This window comes from Vombatus ursinus, unplaced genomic scaffold, assembly GCF_900497805.2.
Source record: "Vombatus ursinus unplaced genomic scaffold, bare-nosed wombat genome assembly UNPS02014768.1, whole genome shotgun sequence".
Taxonomy (NCBI): domain Eukaryota; kingdom Metazoa; phylum Chordata; class Mammalia; order Diprotodontia; family Vombatidae; genus Vombatus; species Vombatus ursinus.
Genome location: NW_020954546.1, coordinates 16713529 through 16732660, shown reverse-complemented (window position 1 = coordinate 16732660; position 19132 = coordinate 16713529). Strand labels below are relative to the sequence as shown.

At 40.8% G+C, this 19132-nt stretch overlaps 1 protein-coding gene across 1 annotated transcript in view; it reads right to left on the bottom strand.

The window, feature by feature from the left end:
• Nucleotides 1-19132, bottom strand: part of AUTS2 (activator of transcription and developmental regulator AUTS2) — a 1247769-nt gene that overhangs the window by 683306 nt on the left and 545331 nt on the right. The window contains exon 3 of the mRNA XM_027862320.1: nucleotides 8836-8937. Within this exon, the coding sequence (XP_027718121.1) occupies nucleotides 8836-8937 (102 nt within the window). The remainder of the gene's footprint in view (nucleotides 1-8835; nucleotides 8938-19132) is intronic.

Genomic DNA, 19132 nt, shown 5'->3' with positions numbered 1-19132 from the left:
AAAGTCTCTGTAAATGAATGGCTTCCGGCTCAGGTCACTGACCACATGGACACAGCAGGTGTAATCTGTGCACAGGGCGGCAAGAAGGGCCAGCTCAGACACTGGAGGCTTTCACAAACCAAATTGGAGTGCATGGCCTGAGGAGGTGACCTCCTTTTAAAATTTGTTGTTCTGAGATTTTGCAGGATTTATACGTGTGTGTGTGTGTGTGTGTGTATAAATTTAGGTGGTATTATCCTTTTTCCTCCTCTTTTTCTACCCCGCTCCAACCCTTCTTCCTCTAATAAATGTATTTTTAGCCCGGGAGCAAAACTGCCACCCCCGTGTACGTATCATCTTATTGTACACCAAAGAAAATTACATCCTCGAGGTCCTGGAAGGCACTGTTCTACCCATTTTGCATATATATTGTACATTACTTGGGGAGCTGGGTGGAGAAGAGGGCTTTGTCGGGTATATTTGTTCTGGCTATTGTTTATGCAGGTCTGACTGAACGAGGGAACAGTGGGTATCATTTCAATTTCTGATGTCAACATCAAATTACTTATTTAATTTCATGCCTGGCGAAGCATTGTATAGCTACACGCAGAATCATTTCACTTCATTTGTTATGCTGTGTTTTCGTGGCGATTGGCTTGCCTTCCAACTGACAGCTTTAATTACAACACGAATTTGATTGCCCTGCCGAGGAATTAACATAACGCCACAAAGCACGGGAGCTCCCCTTCCCCCCCATGCACACACCCTCTGCCTCCACCCTCCCAAGCAACCCTCAACCCACCAGTTCCAACAACCGGAAGATGTTATCGACATGCAAGAGAAAAGACGGTGCCCATTGGAAGGGGAGGTGGGCCATGGGCATGGGGACGACATGACAGCGTCTAAGAAGGGTTGGTAACGGTAGGGAAGGAGTTGGAATTCTTGGCTTCCATGGAAAATTACCCAACCTGCTGCTCAATATAATGCTCCTCTCTATGGGCCTCGGACCCGAGTCCACGCCCTTTCTCGAGCCCTCAAAATCTGTAACCCTCAACGTGGGCAGTTCCATTTGGGCAGGGCCAGAGAGATGTTTTAGGGATGCTCCTCTCTCCCTAGTGCCTAACACAATACACAGCACAGAGAAGCAGCATGGCGTAATGGAAAAGGCAAAGCACTGGAATCAGATTTTCCAGGTTCAGTTTTTGGCTCCAAAATAGACGTTCATTCATTCGCTCATTTGTTCATTAGCTCCTTCCCCCTCCCTCCCTCCTTCCTCTCTCCTTTTCCCTTCCTCCTCTTCCTCTCTTCTTCTACTCCCTCCTTTCCTTTCTTCCCTCCTTCCTTTTTTCCTACCTCCCCTCCTTCACCCTTCCTTCCTTGTTTCCATCTTTTCTTCCTCCTTTTTTGTTTCTTCCTTTCCTTTCTCCCTCCCTCCCTTCTTTCTTTCCTTCCTTTCTTACTTCCTTCTTTACTCGCTTTTTTCTTTCTTTCATCACCCCTTGCTTCTTTTGCTCATCTCAGTTTTCTCATCACCAATATAGTGTTATTGATAAAAAGCACTTTGTAAATCTGAAATATTACCATTATTATTGTTATTATTAACAAATTTATTGTTAGAGTAACTGACTTCATTAAAGCATGCTCACATCCACAAACTTGGCTGCACCTCTTACTGTAAGTGTGACGTTAGACAGCCAACCTCTCTGGGGCACACATTTCCTCCTCTCAGAAACGAATGGGTAGACCAGATGACCTCTGGGGCCATCAGCATATTACAGTGGGAGGAACGGTGGATTTGGAATTAGGGCAAAGGGTCAAACCCCATCTCTGATGCTTACCATGCGTGTGACCTCGGATAAGTCATATAATCTCTGATTCCTTATTTATTAAAAAAAAAAAGATTTTAATTTGATGGCCTCTAAGTCCCCCATAGGGCAACAAGGTGGTGCCACAGTGCATAGAGCACCGGGCCTGGGATTATGAAGACTTACTTTCATGGGTTCAAATCTGACCTGAGACATTTACTAGCTGTGTGACCCTGGGCAAGTCACTTCACCCTGTTTGCCTCCGTTTCCTCATCTGTAAAAGGAGCTGGAGAAGGAAATGGCAAACCACTCCAGGATCTCTGCCAAGAAAACACCAAATGGGGTCACAGAGAATCAGACTTGGCTGAAACGAATGAATAACAACAAAGTCCCCCATAGACTCTAGCTCCATGAACTTATATTCCTACTCACATACCCTCAGTCTCTTCCTCTCACTTTCTTCACCTGAAGTCTAGGCGACTTTTTGTTAATTGTTTACGATGTACCAAGAAGCACTAGGAATCCAAAGACAAGAGAGAGAGAACCCCTGCCCCAAAGGAGCTAACATTCTACTATAGGAGACAAGATATAAAAAGTGTGTACGTAAAGAAGTTGTAACTACCAATACTTGTATGTATACACATATGTGTGTGTATACAGAAATACATATACACACATGTTCTTATACATGCTCGTGTAGTCTCCTGTTTAGACTGTAAGTACCTTGAGGGTAAGGGAAAAGGACCTGAATCATTTATAATTCCATTGTGTAGTAACAGAGTTCCTGATACACTGGAGCTGCTTCACAAACACTTCATATTGAGAATCCACCCAAGGGCCCCATCCTGGCTACAGTAACATGCCTATAGAATGGCATCCCCAATGGAGATGAGGTTCATCTTAGATGATGCTGAGCCTTCCCTATTCTGAGAATGCCCGACCAATCAAAGGTGAAGGAGAAGTAAGAGAAGGTTTCTCCTTCCTCTTTTTCTGGCTTGGATGCCCAAGGCAAGCTCTGCTCAGTTTGTGGAACAGAAATTGTTATAGGATCCTAGAAATGTTATGACTCATATAGAGACACAGGAAAAAAAATTAAAAAAAAACAGGGAAATGGGAGGCATTAAAAGACACACACACTCACAAACACAGCACAAGAAAACACACCCTCCAGCCATGGATTCATCAATCTTGCAAACAATAGCATAAATCACAGTTGGGTCAAATTCTTGTAAGTAGAAGACCAAAAGGCCTCTATTTTCTCCTTCCTGCAGAAGGCAGAGTTTCCCACTGCTTTTTTTAAGAGCTTTAAGTGGGATTGAGAGCCCCAGAGGGCCTGGAGGAGAGGGGGGCAGCGAATAGATTCCACCATCTTACACGCATCAAGCAAGAAAAATAACATGATTTCTGTCAGCCAGCCATCGGATACTATTTTGGGGCTCATTACAAGGCATCTCTTGTTTAACATGGCCGTGTTCATTCTGTATTTCCTCCCCAGATCTGACCACTGCTCTTGCAATCTCGGCAAATTACCTGCCTGGGCCTCATTATGTTGCAAAGGAGAGATTTCTTGTAAACACACAATGCCTCAATCTCCATGCCACCAAGGGCTTTAGGAACAGTAATGGGATGCAGAGTTGAAAGACATTTTCCAAGAGGGAGAATGCTGCTGCTGACATGTGAGTTTGTGAGGAGATATTCATTAATAGTCACTCTCCTTTTTCCCTGGCTGCCCTTCTCTCTCCTCTTTTCTTCCCGTCTCTCTGTCACCAGGCTCTGACAGAGGCTACTCATTAAGCTCAGGAAGTTAACATTTCTGTTTCAATAGCTCACCGACGACAAGGGATTTGGAAATTGATTATCCCACTAAAACAGATGCACTTCATTCATTACAGATCTGCACAGAGAGCCTGTCCGCAGCTACTGTTACAGTTGTCTGGGTATAAGGATGGATGTTCATTAGGTCCCCAGTGGAGGATTTGCTGCTTTGACCCTAGGGCTAATTTAAATTGAATATTTTAAAAATCCTGCAAATAACCAATTGTGTATGACATCCCTCCCCACCCACCTCCATTTTATCTATTTCTCTCCCTTAGGAAATGGAAGGTTGGGGGAGATGAGGAGGAGGGGAAAGGAGGGTTATCCCAGAGTCCCATGGATAGTAGACATGTAGACAATTCAGTCCCTTGCAAGGGTACACAGAACAAGCAAGCTTGATAAACTCATGGATGGTATTTATTTTTCTTTTGGACAAAGACATATACAAAGCACCTAACTACCAAGCCTTATTATTGCGACAAGTAACATGTCTCAAGATAGGTTTGTAAAAACAAAGCTAATATAAGCAAGTAAGGAATTAATAAACATTTATTACATGTATGCCATATGTCAGGAACTCAGCTAGGTGCTGGGAATATGCAAACAAAAATGAAACAATCCCTGCCCTCAAGAAGCTTACATTCTATTGAAGAACCCCTTCCATTTTCCAATGCAACATACACACACACACACACACACACACACACAGAGGAGTTGAGGAGAAGACAGAAGCAAAGTGAAAGGAATTTCTGCCATGGACTGGAAGGAGAGGAGCATATAATGCTATTCACTTCCAACAACACAGGGAACCTTTGCTTAAGGCAACCACAGGTCCAGATAATAAGATATTCATCTGACATGTTTAACATCAGTTGAAATGGCAGGAATGTACTGTAAACTGGTGAGGGGAGGGGTGGAGAGCAGAAGGAGCTTCTGAAAACTTGCATCTCAGGAAGAGAATAAATGGGGACCAGGGTAGGATGAAGGGAAATATACTTACTTTTTCACAACATGATTACTATGGAAGTGTTTTTCATGAGTACACACGTATAACCTGAATCGAGTTGCTTGCCTTTTCAATGAGGGTGGGTGGGGAGGGAGGGAGAGAGAAAATTTGGAATTCAAAAGTTTTATAAACACATGTTAAAACATTTGTTTTCACATGCAACTGGGAAATAAGAAATACAGGAAATGGGGTACAGAAATCTATCCTGCCCTATAGGAAAATAGAGGGGGAAGGGGATAAGAGAAGGGGGGAGAGATAGAAGGGAGGGCAGATTAGGAGAAGGGGTATTCAGAATGCATGCCATCTTGGGGTGGGGGGGAGGGGCAAGATGGGGTGAAAACTTGGAACTCGAAATCTTGTGGAAGTGAATGTTGAAAACTAAAAATAAATAAATGAAAACTTGCATCTCAGGAAGGGATAGAAAAGGTAGCTGAACCATGTTTAACTACCACCTCCCAGCTGAACTGCCACGGTACAAAATGTTTCTTCCATAAAGGTCTAAATCTCCCATTAATGGACAAATTTCCAGACCCCCTGAACTCTCAGACCCTGAAGGAATGTTATATGTCACCTCCATCTATCTGCAATCCCTCCATTCCACTCACTGAAAATCCATGGAATAAGTACCAGGAACAAAAATGGCTACCCTGAAGGGAAGGTGGACAAGAGAATATGGTGGAGCTAGGGCCTTGGCAAGAAGAGGATTTGGCATCAACTGCTAAATGCCCTGAAGTTACTGAATGGCCAGGCGTGCCATCCTCACAGGAAGAGAGAGGTTGAAGTTAGGGGAGTTCTCACATACTTCAACTATCTTAATTTGTTTTAAGGCCTTCGCTCAAGAGTAGGGAAGGCTAACAACCCTGACCAGTTCAAAGGGAATTCACAACTGAGAAGAGAGGACTGGCCTCATGAAGGTGAATCTTTACTTGAGAAATCAAGGATGCTTTTGCTTAACTCAACGCGTTAAGAGAGCACAGCCATGTAGTTGCTATAATCTCCTTCGGGAGTCAACAAGGCCAAATAAGGTTAGAGTAACCCTGCTTTCCCACCCCTTAGGACTCAGCCTGCATCTATCTAACCCTACCCCTTCACTCCTTCCTCGGTGACTAAGTTAAACAAGTGAGTATGACTTGTTGATGTGGACAACCTTCACATGTGGGTGGGTCATTATCCCTTCTCCCTTGGGCATGCTTTGGAAACACTTTGGCAAACCCAAGCACACTGAAGGCTTTTAAGTTTTCCCCATGAGTCAACCCCTCCAGTCACTTGAGAGCTCTCAACTCATACAAACCCTATAAAATAAATAAAGCTGAAATGACATAATGTTCCAGCCAGCCTCCCTTGGGCAGAAATTCCAACCGCCCCAGATGCCAAGAGTCTCATGTACACTATTTGGGAAAGGAGTATGCCAATGGAGCTGTGATCTCATGGATGTGGGTTTTCCTTCCAAGGACAAAGATCCCAAGCTCAACCAAAGCAACGCTTGTCCACTTCTTCCCTCTCATAAGCCCGCGACAGGGGGTCTTCCCAATGTGTAAAAGCTCTTTATGCTGCAAGAATTCCAATGAAGTACACAAGCCGTCTGCTATTTCTCCCTCCTCACCACATGGCCAAGCCATCGTCTGGGGTCACGCTTCTCCATTAAGTTCTTTTCACCATTTGTCCTCTTGCTCCATATTTATAATGGGTCACAGCCTGTTCACGCCCACTCGGAGCCGTCTCCATTGACCGCTGGATGACGACCAACTTCAATGTAATTCTTTCTATTACGAACACGGGACATTCTGCCACCCCCTTCTATGTTTCTGGACTACTTTTATCCCATGCCTAGAATGAGTTCCCTACTCATTTACCTCACAGAATCCCTCTCCACCTTCCAGGCAGTTCAAGCACCACCTTCTACCCAAAATCTTTTCTCTTCTCAAGCTGTGAGTGCCTTCCCTGCCTAACTAACTTCCATTTAATAATCAGTAAGTCAATGAGCATTTATTATGCCCCTACCATGTGCCAGGCCTTGTGTCAGTGGGCACAGGAAAAAGAGGGAGAAGGAAAACTGTATTTATTTTAAATTTTTCTGTTTGTATTTATTCCCTATATACATACATACATACATACATACATACATATATATATATATATGTTTGCTGTCTCCCCAATAGAATATACTCTCCTTAAAAGTGAGTGTTTCTGGGGCAGCTAGGTGGCACAGTGGATACAGCACCAGCCCCGAAGTCAGGAGGACCTGAGTTAAAATCTGGCCTTAGACCAAACGCTTGACATGTACTAGCCGTGTGACCTTGGGCAAGTCACTTAATTGCCTCACTAAAAAAAAAAAGAAAAAAAAAAAAGAAAAAAAAAGAAAGTGAGTGTTTCTTTTTGACTATTTGTATATCCAGTGCTTAGCAAAGTGCCTGGCATTCAGTAGGTACTTAATAAATGCTTGTAGACTGATTATAGTACTAACTTAGTATTACTGTGTGTGTGTGTGTGTGTGTATGTATGTATGTGCATGCATTACTAACTACTAACTTAGAAATTTTTTATTCTAGTACAAGCTTTGCACTGATTTTCTTTCTTTCTTTTCTTTTTCTTTCTTTTTTTTTTGGCTAGGCAATTGGGGTTACGTGACTTGTCCAGGGTCACACACCAAGTAAGTGTCAAGTGTCTGAGGCCAAATTTGAACTCAGATTCTCCTGACCACAGGGCTAGTGCTCTATCCACTGTGCCATGCAGCTGCCCCTACACGGATTTTTAAAAAAGTTTTTCTTCATGCTATATGAATAACCATTAATATCATCTGCAATTGTATGTGTCTTGGTAGAGAATGTGGGTACCATTTTTTGGTAACGCCTATTGATAAGTATTGGTCTGGGAATCTAGGGCATTATCTTTCAACTTCAGTTGTCAAGGACCTCCTTATTTGAGATTCCCAAAGACCCAGTACAATCAAATTCATTTGCAGAAAGACTAAAGATGGCTGAGTAACTCAACCAAGGTCCTACACCAAAGATCTATGTAGCCTAGGCCTTCAAGGTACTCATTAAAGGGCATCACAAAGCGACCAAGATGGAGTCCCAAACTACTAGTCAAGGGATGCTGACATTCCTACATACTTTATTCAGCTCCTTAAAACAGACCTCTCTACTGCAACTCATGTGATTTCCAAGTGGTCTTTATTTTCCTATCTATAACACGGAATGGAACACTACCAATTAATTCCCTGCTGAGTTCGGTGTCATAGGAAAGACGCACAAAGTATTTATTTCCAACATCTGATAAATGTCTCTGAACAAAATTTAATTTGTTTCTACATCTCTACTCTTAACCATAGCTGAGAGGACAATTTACAGCAAAGGCCAACCTTAATTGCTTTATACAAGGAGACAGGCTGGGACAAATACGCCAAAACGAGTTTTGGTTCTGGAGTCTGAGAAACTACATTTGGTCCCTGCTACCAAGGTGACCTTAGGTAAGACACTCAGTCTCCCTAAGGTTCAGTTTCTTCATATGTAAAATGAGACGGATGGACCATACTATCTCTGAGGTCCCAGATCTGGGATCCTAAGCAATTTCATCATACAGTTTTGACCAGAAGAAAAAAGCATACAATACTCATAGAACTAACATCTTTGGCTCACCGGTCCAAAAATATTACAGGCAAGGGAGGACAATACATTGGGAAGGGTAGTGACCTATAATCAAAATTCCAGGGGTAGCATTATAGTAATAAAAACGTCTTGTGTTTATGTAGCTCATGTCTCAAAAGAGTCTAATCTTATAAGTACAAATCGTAGCACAAACGTCCCATAGAAGCGAGCAGAAAAAAGGTATCATTAGTTCACTTTTTACATTATAGCTGAGAGAAAAAAAAAAACAAAAAATTAAATGATACCAAGCTTACAATTCAACAGCTCATTCACAATTTGCGTTTGACAAGGAACCTAAGAATTCCCCACTTTGTTCCTTAGCACTCAGCTGTTTCTTTACTTGATGGAAGAGGCGGCTCTCGTGTTATCAAAGCAGCCCTTTTCTGGTCTTACTAAACAGCAAGGTCAAAAACTGAAGCTCAGACTCCTGAGTGGATTTCAGAGTCAAGTGTCAGGGACTCAACATCACAAATTCACCTGAAAAGGGTCAGGGGAATAGAGTGGAGGCAGAGCCGATTTGGGATGGAGCCCCAAGGGATAGAGGCTTAGTTAATTTTTTTTTGTTTGTTTTATTTTAACTTACATCACTGAGTCTTTCCCTGGAGCTGGTCCGGTGGAATCCCTTGGATTCGCCACTGGCGCTCTCACTGTCGCTGTCTCGGCAACTGTTCTGTCCTGGCTTGAGCTGAAGGGAGAAGAGAAAAGCCACAAGGTAAGAAGATGAGAAATTCAGACTCAGTAACCACATTCTCTGATCGAGGGGTTCTCACCGTCTTGGTGAGTAGGGACGACTGATTTCTGTTTTAGTTTTTAATTCTGATGTACTCTTAGTGCCGAGCATATGCCTGGCATAGGGCACCTCCCCTCCCCATGCCTCTGCCCTGGTGAGATTCATTCCATCCTCATCTCCACATCTTAGAGAATCCTTTGGTCCTGTCCAGTTGTGATGATGCACCAACTTCATGAAATCTTTTGTGGCGTCCTCTGCCATCTATGGCCTGCTCACATATAAGAAACAAAACTTTGCTTTGGATTTATTTGGTTCATACTTACGTGCCCCTCTCTGAGAGCAGGGACTATTATTATTTTTATCTCTGTCTCCCCAGTGCCTAGCCCAGTGGCCAGCACAGAGGAGGGGCTTCGTAAAAGCAGATACATTAATTACTTGATAACAAAGGCAAAGCAAACATCATCAGCGTCACTCCAAAGGACCTGTTAATGAGACTGAACAGGCATCACTGAACCTGTTAAGTTTTTTTTTTCCAGATACCCTTAAGAATGAAATTTTGATATGGTTTTACCACACTATCAGTACCAATTCCTAGGTTGAAGAGCCATTTTTCTTCTATGCCAATATAAGTCACTACTTATAACTTTCCCTCCGACAGCCTAAGCAGGTAGATAGCATAGTAGAGAGAGCGTTGCACCTCGAGTAAGAATCATCTGAGTTCCAATTCTAGCACGGACATTTATCAGTTGGGTTGGCCCTTGGCAAATTACTTAACTTCCCTTTGACTCAGTTTCGAAATGAGAATAATACTATCAACGACCTTAGAGAGTTGTCCTAAGGATCCAATGTGAGACGGTATTCGTAAAGAGCTTCGCAAACTTTAAAGCTGCTCTAAAAGTTAAATGTCACTGTTCCCATCATCAATATTATTAAGACTATTGTATACATTACAAAGTAATTTCATATAAGGAAACTTGCTTCACCCCAAGAACGAGAGAAGCAGTCAGATATTGCTATAGCCACATTAAATAGAAGCATATGGAGATACAGAGTCTGTTTGTGAAGGTCACAGACGAAAGACAAGAACCCAGGTTCTCCACTGCCTTTTCTATTTCTCGACATTCATCCTCATTCACTTGATTTTCTTTATATCTACTTTAGTATGAAATTAATGAAAATAAAATCTTCATTCAATCAGTGTCTAATAATTGGGTTTTAAATTCATCCTCCCTAGAAGGAAAGATTCTGGGACATCTGGATGGGCCATTGCAAAGGTCAAGCTGGGGAGGGAGGGAAGAGTTCAGTTAAGTTTTCTAGATTCTGCAGAGAAATCTACACCCGGTTTGTAATTAGGTACATCACCACGACCTGGCGTTCCCTGTACGCCTCCACCCCATATGCAATGAGGATAAGTAAAATCTGGAGATTTAGTGCAGGTCTTTTGATGTTCTTAAGTGATGATGGAGACAGGATCAGATGACAACCCAAGTATGTCAAGCAACGTCTAGCAAGTAACTTCACTTCCACAGCCCTGAAGGGAGTTCCTTTATTACCTGACCGAGGGCCAAGAGGAGGTATAGTCAACAAAGCCCAGAGCTGCCAAGGAGGCAATTCCATACTTCATCAAATGACATCTCTACAAAGCAAAAGGGGTTCACTGAAAACCCTTCAGAAAGCCTTCTCTAATCCTTTCTCCCCCACCTCTCTCATCGCTCCAAAGCCAAGCTCAAGTTTAAAGGAAATTTAGGATTTTAAGCTGTCAAGAAGCTCAATGTTTCCAACTAATGCTCTGCCTACCCTAAGCACCAGAGCTAAGCCACAAGATTTTAAATAAGGGAACTTTTCATTCCTCATCCAGTGCCTTCATTATCAACCTAGTATCAGTGATCAGATGTAATTCAAATCAATCCAATGAAACATGCATTTATTAACTACCTACTATGGAGATACAAAGACAAAAACAAAAATAATCCTTGTGCTCTGATAGCTTATAATCTAGATGGGGAAGGGGAGGAAAATACCCCCCAAAAAGTAAATCTAACACAAAAAATCCAATAAAGAGGAAAAAGAATCTCACGTATGAAAAGATTCATAGCAGCTCCTTTTTTAGTGAGAAAGAACTGGAATTCAAGAATGCGGCCAACACTAAGGGGATGGCTGAAAAATGATTGCATAGGAAGGAAATGAGATATTATTTTTGCTTTCAGAAGTGACAAAAGGGACGGATTTGGAGAAACCTAGTAAGACTTCTATGAACCGACGCAGAGTAAGGTGAGGAGAAGAGAACAATCTGAACAATAACAACACTGTAATAATCGACAACTCTGAGAGCCATAAGAGGACAATCACAATCCCAAAGGATCCATGTTGAAGCAACCCTACCCACCATCGGATACAGAAGGATGAACTCAAGATACAAAACCATACCTGAATTTTTAGACACAATCAATTGGAGAATTTATTGTACTTGATTATGCATATTTGATAGCAGGGTCATGATACTTCCCCCCTCCCCATCTCATGAAGGGGAGGGAGATGTGACAGGGAAGAAGTAGGCCAGAGATTAAAAGTAGGGGGGATAAAAAAGAAAAGAAAGAAGGGTCATTAAAGCACTTTTTTAAATGCACAGAAGAGAACAGAATTAAGGCCAGAAGGAAACATAGACAAGAAGACAAGTTTTGCAAGTCTCTTGATGAATTTATCACATACTTGAAAAGCAAGTTCTTACATAACTGAGATTTGACATTTCATGTAAAAAAATAAAAAGTAAAGTATCTACAAAATAATTTGGTGGCAGGGAGATGGGGAATTTATTTAAGCTGAGCCTCAAAAGAGGTTTGGAATGCAAGAAGTAGAGGTGAATTCAAGCTGGTAATTCCTATAGCTACCTATCTTCTCCCCATACCTCACTCCCTTGACCCCTGCTTATGCTGTTCACCCTCTCTTTCTCCTTCCTTTTCTCTCAGTTCATCTTCCCTTGCTCTGTTTCTATCTCTCTCTCATACAAACGTATGCATGTGCATGTGTGTGTGCGTGTGCGCGTGTGCATATGCAAACACACACACACACAGATCCTGGGAACACAGAACTTTCGATGGGTTCCCTCTACTTTGTGGAGTCTGGAATCCAATTATTATCATCAACAGGCCCTCAATGGTCAATATCCACACAAACTCCGACAATGTGGACGCTTCAAATACATGGATGAACCATTCTTTTTTTCTTTTTAGTTTATTTTAAATTTTGTTAGTTTTATTTGGTTTTGTTCCCTTTTTTTTTAATAGAAATTTAAGGGTCTGTGACCGTGACCGGAGATTAGTTCATTACCACCAGAAATGAGCCAAAGTTGCATCACCAGGCTTACTGCTCAGTGTTGACTGTGCCAAGAAAGGTCTGACTCCATCTAACACATCACTGTAGTTGCTAAAATCTCTAACCTGTCAAATACCTAGAAATGTAAGGTCACCTCAACAGACCAGTTGTTCATCATCCTTCATCAACAAACAAACAACAAATTTCTGTATTACGGTTACAGACCTGAAAATGGTCTTGAGAATTCAAAGAATAAACGTTACTGGAACCGTAAAATTATCAGTGGCAAATCTGGGGCCCACAAGACCATCTAAACATAGCATTAACATACCTAAACTTAAGAATGACATTTTAGAGAGATGTCACAATACTGAAAACTGACAAACTTCAAACCATGCAAGATGCTAGGCTCAGAAGAGAGAGGCCTCATCCAAGAAATCAAAACCAGGTGGGAACAGGAAGCAGCAGATAGCATGTCTGTCATCCAGCCAGCTACACAAGTCGGCTGGCCTGAAGATGGTTTCGTTGAGCCTACAGAAGATAAGACTCCATCCCACCATGTTCATTCCATTACAAAAATCAATTATTTTATCAAGCAGTACAAGAGTTAGCTGGTCAATAAACAGAAAGGGGAAAATATTAAAATAACCACCTGTCCTAAGGAAATGTCTACCTCAATTCCTTACAACATAGAGACAAGGACAAAATAATACAGTGATACAGAAAATAACAGTAAGGAAAACCAAATAAACATTCTTAGGACAAGGGCACATTCCTTCACCAAAAAAAAGAAGGGGGGGGGAAGTAACACGTACATACCACTGAACCTGTCTAATGTAACTAGAAGGGGCTTACCTTAAGATTTCTAAGACAGTCAAGATTCAAGAAGGGAATTTCAATTCCACCCCAATGAGTGGTATCTCGAAGAACTCACCCCCAAACAACAATGGAGCACCAAATGAATGTTTATGGAAAAACTAGGGTTTGTGGTGACAATTCAGAACCAGTCAGCTCATTGTCACGAAAACATCTTAAAGACCCCAGATTGAGTGATGAATACATGTTATTCAAAGAAATCAAAAACCATGCCACACAAGACTGCAGGCTATAAAAATTTAACACTTACCCAACAGCCAGCAAGAAATGATGTGGTGGTTAGAATTATAAATTAGAAGATTCATATTTTTTCATGGATTGACAGAAAACAAATCACTATGGTAGAAATGAGGCCTCAAATACCCTTGAGAACTCACCAAAATATTATACTGGAACCAGACAATTATCACAGACCAAAATATTACTCACAATTGCCCAGAAAAAAATGGTCCAGGACTCTATGTTATTGTATCACACTGACTTTCACAGACAGCAAACAAAGGCTAGAAAAAACCAGGATTTTTCACTGTGGTTAGAAATCTTACAGGAGAGATCAGCCCCTTGCAGGTACCAGAGGAAGCCTGTCTCTGTTCTGCATTAGGTTTCAGGGTCAATACATCCCCGGGTCATTGGGATGCTGAACTAATCACACTGTTAACAGTCTTTAATGGGCAGCCAGGAAAATTGGGATCATTGTTTTCTCTGCAGTTGATGAACACCTAACAAACTCCAGTCAACTGAGCCTGGGGGAGAAAGGAGAAGGAAAAGAAGAGGGAGGGGGGAGGGGAGAGGAAAGGGAAAAGAAGGGGGAGGGAGAGGGGAGAGGAGAGGAGAGGGAAAAGAAGGGGGAAGGGGAGAGGAGAGAGAGGAGAGGGAAAAGAAGAGAGGGGGAGAGGAGAAAAGAAGAGAGGGGCCCAGCAGGTGTCATTTTTCTCCTAAACAATTTTTAAAAAGAAAAAGGATGTAGCCAAGAAATCTGAGCCTGGACCTCAAAAAGAACAAAATGAACAATGCAAGGCAATACACAAGTGAGCCCAAGAGTTCTTTCCTTCCCTGATTTAACATTTCCAAGCAATTTTTTTTTTACATTCCAATCTGTTGAGAATTTTTTGGGGGGAGGGGAAGGAATTCTGTTTCTAACTAGACTATACTGCATTTAGGTGGTAGGGGTGGTAAGGAGAAAGAAAAAAATCTCAAGCCTAGATTTTGAGTTTTATCGAAGTTCTGTACAATTAATCACTAGGAATCGATTAACCACCTATGTGGCAGGCACTGTACTGGGGGGATGGGGTTACAAGTACAAAGAATAAAACTCTACTCAAAATGAACTTACACTTTAATGGAGGACATATCAAGTAGATGCAAAAACATAAAATACATGTTATGATGGTTAGGCGTCCGTGAAAAGATCCTTTCCCCTAATGCCTGGTATATCAATCAATCAATATTGATTAAGCACCTACTGTGCCAGGCACTGGGTTAATTAGCAATGAGGATACAAAAAGAGACAAATAACAGTCTCTGCCCTCAAAGAGTTTACAATCGGACAGGGAGACAGCATGCAAACAAATATATACAAAGCAAGCTATATTCAAGATAAATGGAAATTAATTAATAAAGGGAAGTTAATGGAATTAAGAAGGTTGGAGAAGGTTTCCTGTAGAAGGTGGGATTTTACCTGGGACTAAAAGGAAGCCAGGGAGGTCGGCAGTTGGAGCAGAGGAGAGAGAGCATTCCAGGCAGGGGGGACAGCCAGAGAGAGTGCCAAGAGCTGTCTTGAGTGTCCTTGGATGAAAGAGTGTATTTTGGAAAGTGAGGTAGGTATAAGAAGATCAGAAAGGTAGCAGGGGTGTAGGTTTTGAAGGTCTCTGAATGCCAAATACAGGTTCTGTATTTATTCCTAGAGGCCATAGGGAGCCACAGAATTTATTGAGCAGGGGAGGGACATGATCGGACCTAAGTTTTAGGAAAATTACTTTTGTGGCTGAAAGAAGGATTGGAGTGAGGAGAGACTTGAGGGCAGGCAGACTCACCAGCAGCTGTTGCAATAATCCAGATGTGAAGGGATGCGTGGCTGGTACTAGAAAGATGACAGTGTCAGAGAGAAAGGATAGTATTCAAGAGATGTTGCAGAGGGGAAATGGACAAGAGAGGCTGCAAGGGGGGGTGAAATGGACAAGAGATGTTGCAGAGGTGAAATGGACAAGGATCAGGAAGGGATGCAGGACTTGTCAGTTTTTTTCATTAATGCCTAACTTCCAAATAAAACCTGTATAAGTAATCCCCCCCGTTGTCATTATAATTTAAGGGGTCACAATTATGATTTAAACAGTCTCCAAAACAGAAGATCCAATGAACACAAGTCCTTTCATAATAAAAGGGGAAAACTAACCCCTCCTCAACATTATTTCCACTAGTACCCAAGACACACATATTCAGCTCAACATACTCATGGCATCCTTGAGTAGAAAGGGATAGTAAAAATGTACTGACAGATAAAGTCACACACATCAAATTTTTTTCTATTTTTAATTTTTTTTTTAAAGTTCATTAGCACATTGTAAAGACACTTTCCTTGGGAGCAAAGAAGTTTGGTCAAAGACTCCAAGCTGCTCATCAGCAAAGTCAGAAATGTAATAAGTAAGACATGTCCTTTTCAGATATCGCCGAGCTCAGTGTGAGAAACATGCAGGGATAAAACTGCTTAAGGGGACATAGGGAGTGATGGAGATACTGATCTGGGTTCTCCAGAGGCTGATCAAGCTGGCAGCACTAGGTAGTTATTTCTATCCATGAAAGAACTACGAAAATTAGATTTTTTCCATGAGAATAATATCCAAATGTTTGCCAAAGTAGATAGCAAGTCATTTTTTTTAAAAAAAAAATGAACCAGAAAATCATCAAACATATACATTTCCATACAAAAAGGTCAGACAAAAAGAGGTTTATGTATGAAACAATCACTATATCACACACAACTTATTTTGTTTAGTATATATTAAACTTATCATGATAGCACCAACATTATCCTGCTTGTCAGTGTTTCCTTCTCAATTTCCATCTCCTCTTCTCTGGGTATTTTTAAATGTTTCACTGAAAATTTTCCTCTTTTTTTTTTTTAAACATCCCTACCACTCCCCTCTGCAAACAAAATCCCTCCCTTGTAGCAACAATTGAGTATAATCAAGCAAAACACATTAGTAATTGTCTTGATCATGTCTTAAAATGTATGCTTTATTCTGCATTTACATTCCATCTCCTCTGCATTCAGAGATAAGAAGCATGATTTATAAAGTCTTCTGGCCTCCTGAAGGTGAGTCTTTTTTTAACCACTTTTTAATCAATTAGCAGTATTCCAGATAGAGTGCTAGGTACTGAGAACAAAAACAAGAAGTCCCTTTCCTGTAGGAACTAAAATTCTGCTAAGGAGATATAAAAGTTCTCACAAAAAAATAGTAAATGAATGAATAAGTAAATGAATGAATAAGTAAATGAATGGATGAATAAACAAACGAATGAATGAACACACAAAATTCACATAAACAGAAGAAGGCATTTACAAATGAGGAGATCGGGAAAGGAATTTTGCCTTGAAGGCAGCTCAGGATCCTGACAGGTAGAGATGAAGAATCACATACAAGGCATAAGATATGTCCTGAGTAAAAGAATGGATGTGGATGGTGAAAAATCACATAGAGAATTCAGGAAGCATTCCATTTTGTCTGAATCATTGAGAAGGGTGGGGGTGGGTGATGTTTAATTCAATGGGAAAAACTGGAGCGACATTATAATTGGTATTAAATATCAAAAGTTTCTATTTTATGTTAGAGTAGCAATTCTCCAATTTTTTGGACTCAGGATCCTTCTATGATCTCAAAAAATTATTGAAGATACTCTCCCCCAAAAGCTTTGGTTTATGCGGGTTCTATCTACTGATATTTACCATATGAAAAATTAATACATTTTAGAGTTATGAATATAAGTTTGGTCCTTGTGGATTCCCTGCGGGTCTCTGCACTGTACTTTGAAAACCACCATGGAGAGGCAGTGAGGACCACTGATATTTCCTAAGCAGGGAGTAACGTGGTCAAACTTACATTTTAGGAATATCAGTTTGGTACCTGGATGGAGAATGTATTGGAGAAGGGGGAGATTACAGAAAGACTAAAGAAGAGGCTATCGAAGTAGTCCCAGTGAAATATGACAACAGGCTAAACTACAGAACTATCATGTGAATGGAGAAAAAGGGTTGGATGTGAGATATGTTACCCGCGGTTGTAATTGACTGGATATAGGTGGTGAGGGAAAGAGGAGAGTTAAAATCTCATTTCTAGGCTGTGAAATTTTGTGGCTGGTGAAATGGCGGAGCCCTCAACAGAAATACGTACTGAACTTATTTTAATCTGTATTAGGAATGTCTGTGTCCCAATAATGACTAGACTGGCATAATGAACAAGGAGCCAGTCAAATCTGGAGTCCTTCTTCTGCCATACACTCGTTCCATTTTACAAATAAATACATTACGTCACAGAGAAATGAAATGAAGACAGTGAAGTCACACAGGGAGTCAGGCGGCAGAGTCAGTATTTTAATTTATTCCCTCTGACTCCAAATCTAGGGTTGCACCCACCTCCTCTCCCAATTCTTCATCATGCTAAATTCTGAACGAGACATTTGTTCCTAAAATGAGTCCTGAGTTGTCAAGCTAAACTCTGATATATAAAATAACAGATTCCCCCTCTTTAAAAACAAACAAAACACCTATGATTTAATGAGGTTATAACTTTTAAAAGATATTTTTGTTTTCTTTGTTTGTTTGGAAAGAAGTTGATGCTTTCTCAAACAATTTACCAAAGAACCCCTTGGGTTGAAGTTCTAGAAAATGAGGAGAGGAAATTTATATGTAATCCCTATTTATCAGAAACCCATTGAATGTGCCAATTGAAGTATTTCTACAGTGAGAAGAACACATAATCCTTACTACAAAGTAATAATGCATATATTTAATTATTAACGGTATCAGGAAAATTATTCCAAGAACATTAGGGATACAATGTTAAAAGAAAAACTTTGGTAGGTAAGGAAGGGGGACCAAAAAAAAAAAAAAAGGACAGCAATTTTCATTGTTTTCTACTACCTTTGACTATGACTCCTCAAAAGTTTATATATTTATTTACTGTCTTTAGCTCTTTGCATGCAAATACACATATAGATATGGAGACCTAGCTATCCTAGTCTGGAAGCGATTACTATAAATCAACAAGAAAATGAATTGGGTAAAATTTTCCATGGAGCTTATACCAATTTTTAATATACTTGGATATAACACAGTCAATACACATTCCAAAACTGCTCTTCCAAAACATTACAAGACTTGAAAAATGTCAAGTCATCATCAAAATGGGGTGTTTTTATATATACTGTCAGGCACAAAGCACTGTAGAAAGTAGCCACTAAATGAATGCTTATCAAAATGGATGTTCCTATCTTCTCTTTTTAGTCTACGTCAAGGCAATCCGTAAGGATTTGAGTTCTGAAAGGTAGAAGTAACTTGCAATGACAGAAACCAGAGATTTTTGGTCCCTTCTCAGCAGCAGACTCAGTCAACTCACCCACTCAATTCATATCAATCACGTCTTTCTTGCTATTTCGCTAATAAGAGTTAACATGGTTACAATTTCGTGGCAATTCCTATCAAAGCACTAAACAGATAACTTCTTAAAATATACTGAGTTTAAAAGAAATGGGATTCAAGCATGGCGGAACGAAAAGACCCTCAGGTGTGGAGAGCACCTGGTTTTGAATCTCAAACATGCTATTTACTTGGTGCAAGACTGTGGTAAAGTCATTTTATCTCTGGGAGTCCAGGGTTTCCTCATCTACAAAAAGAGATGTTTGAACTAAATGATTCTAAGATCTAGCGCTGGATTTCTTGAGGCTCTCTTAAATTTATCAATCAATA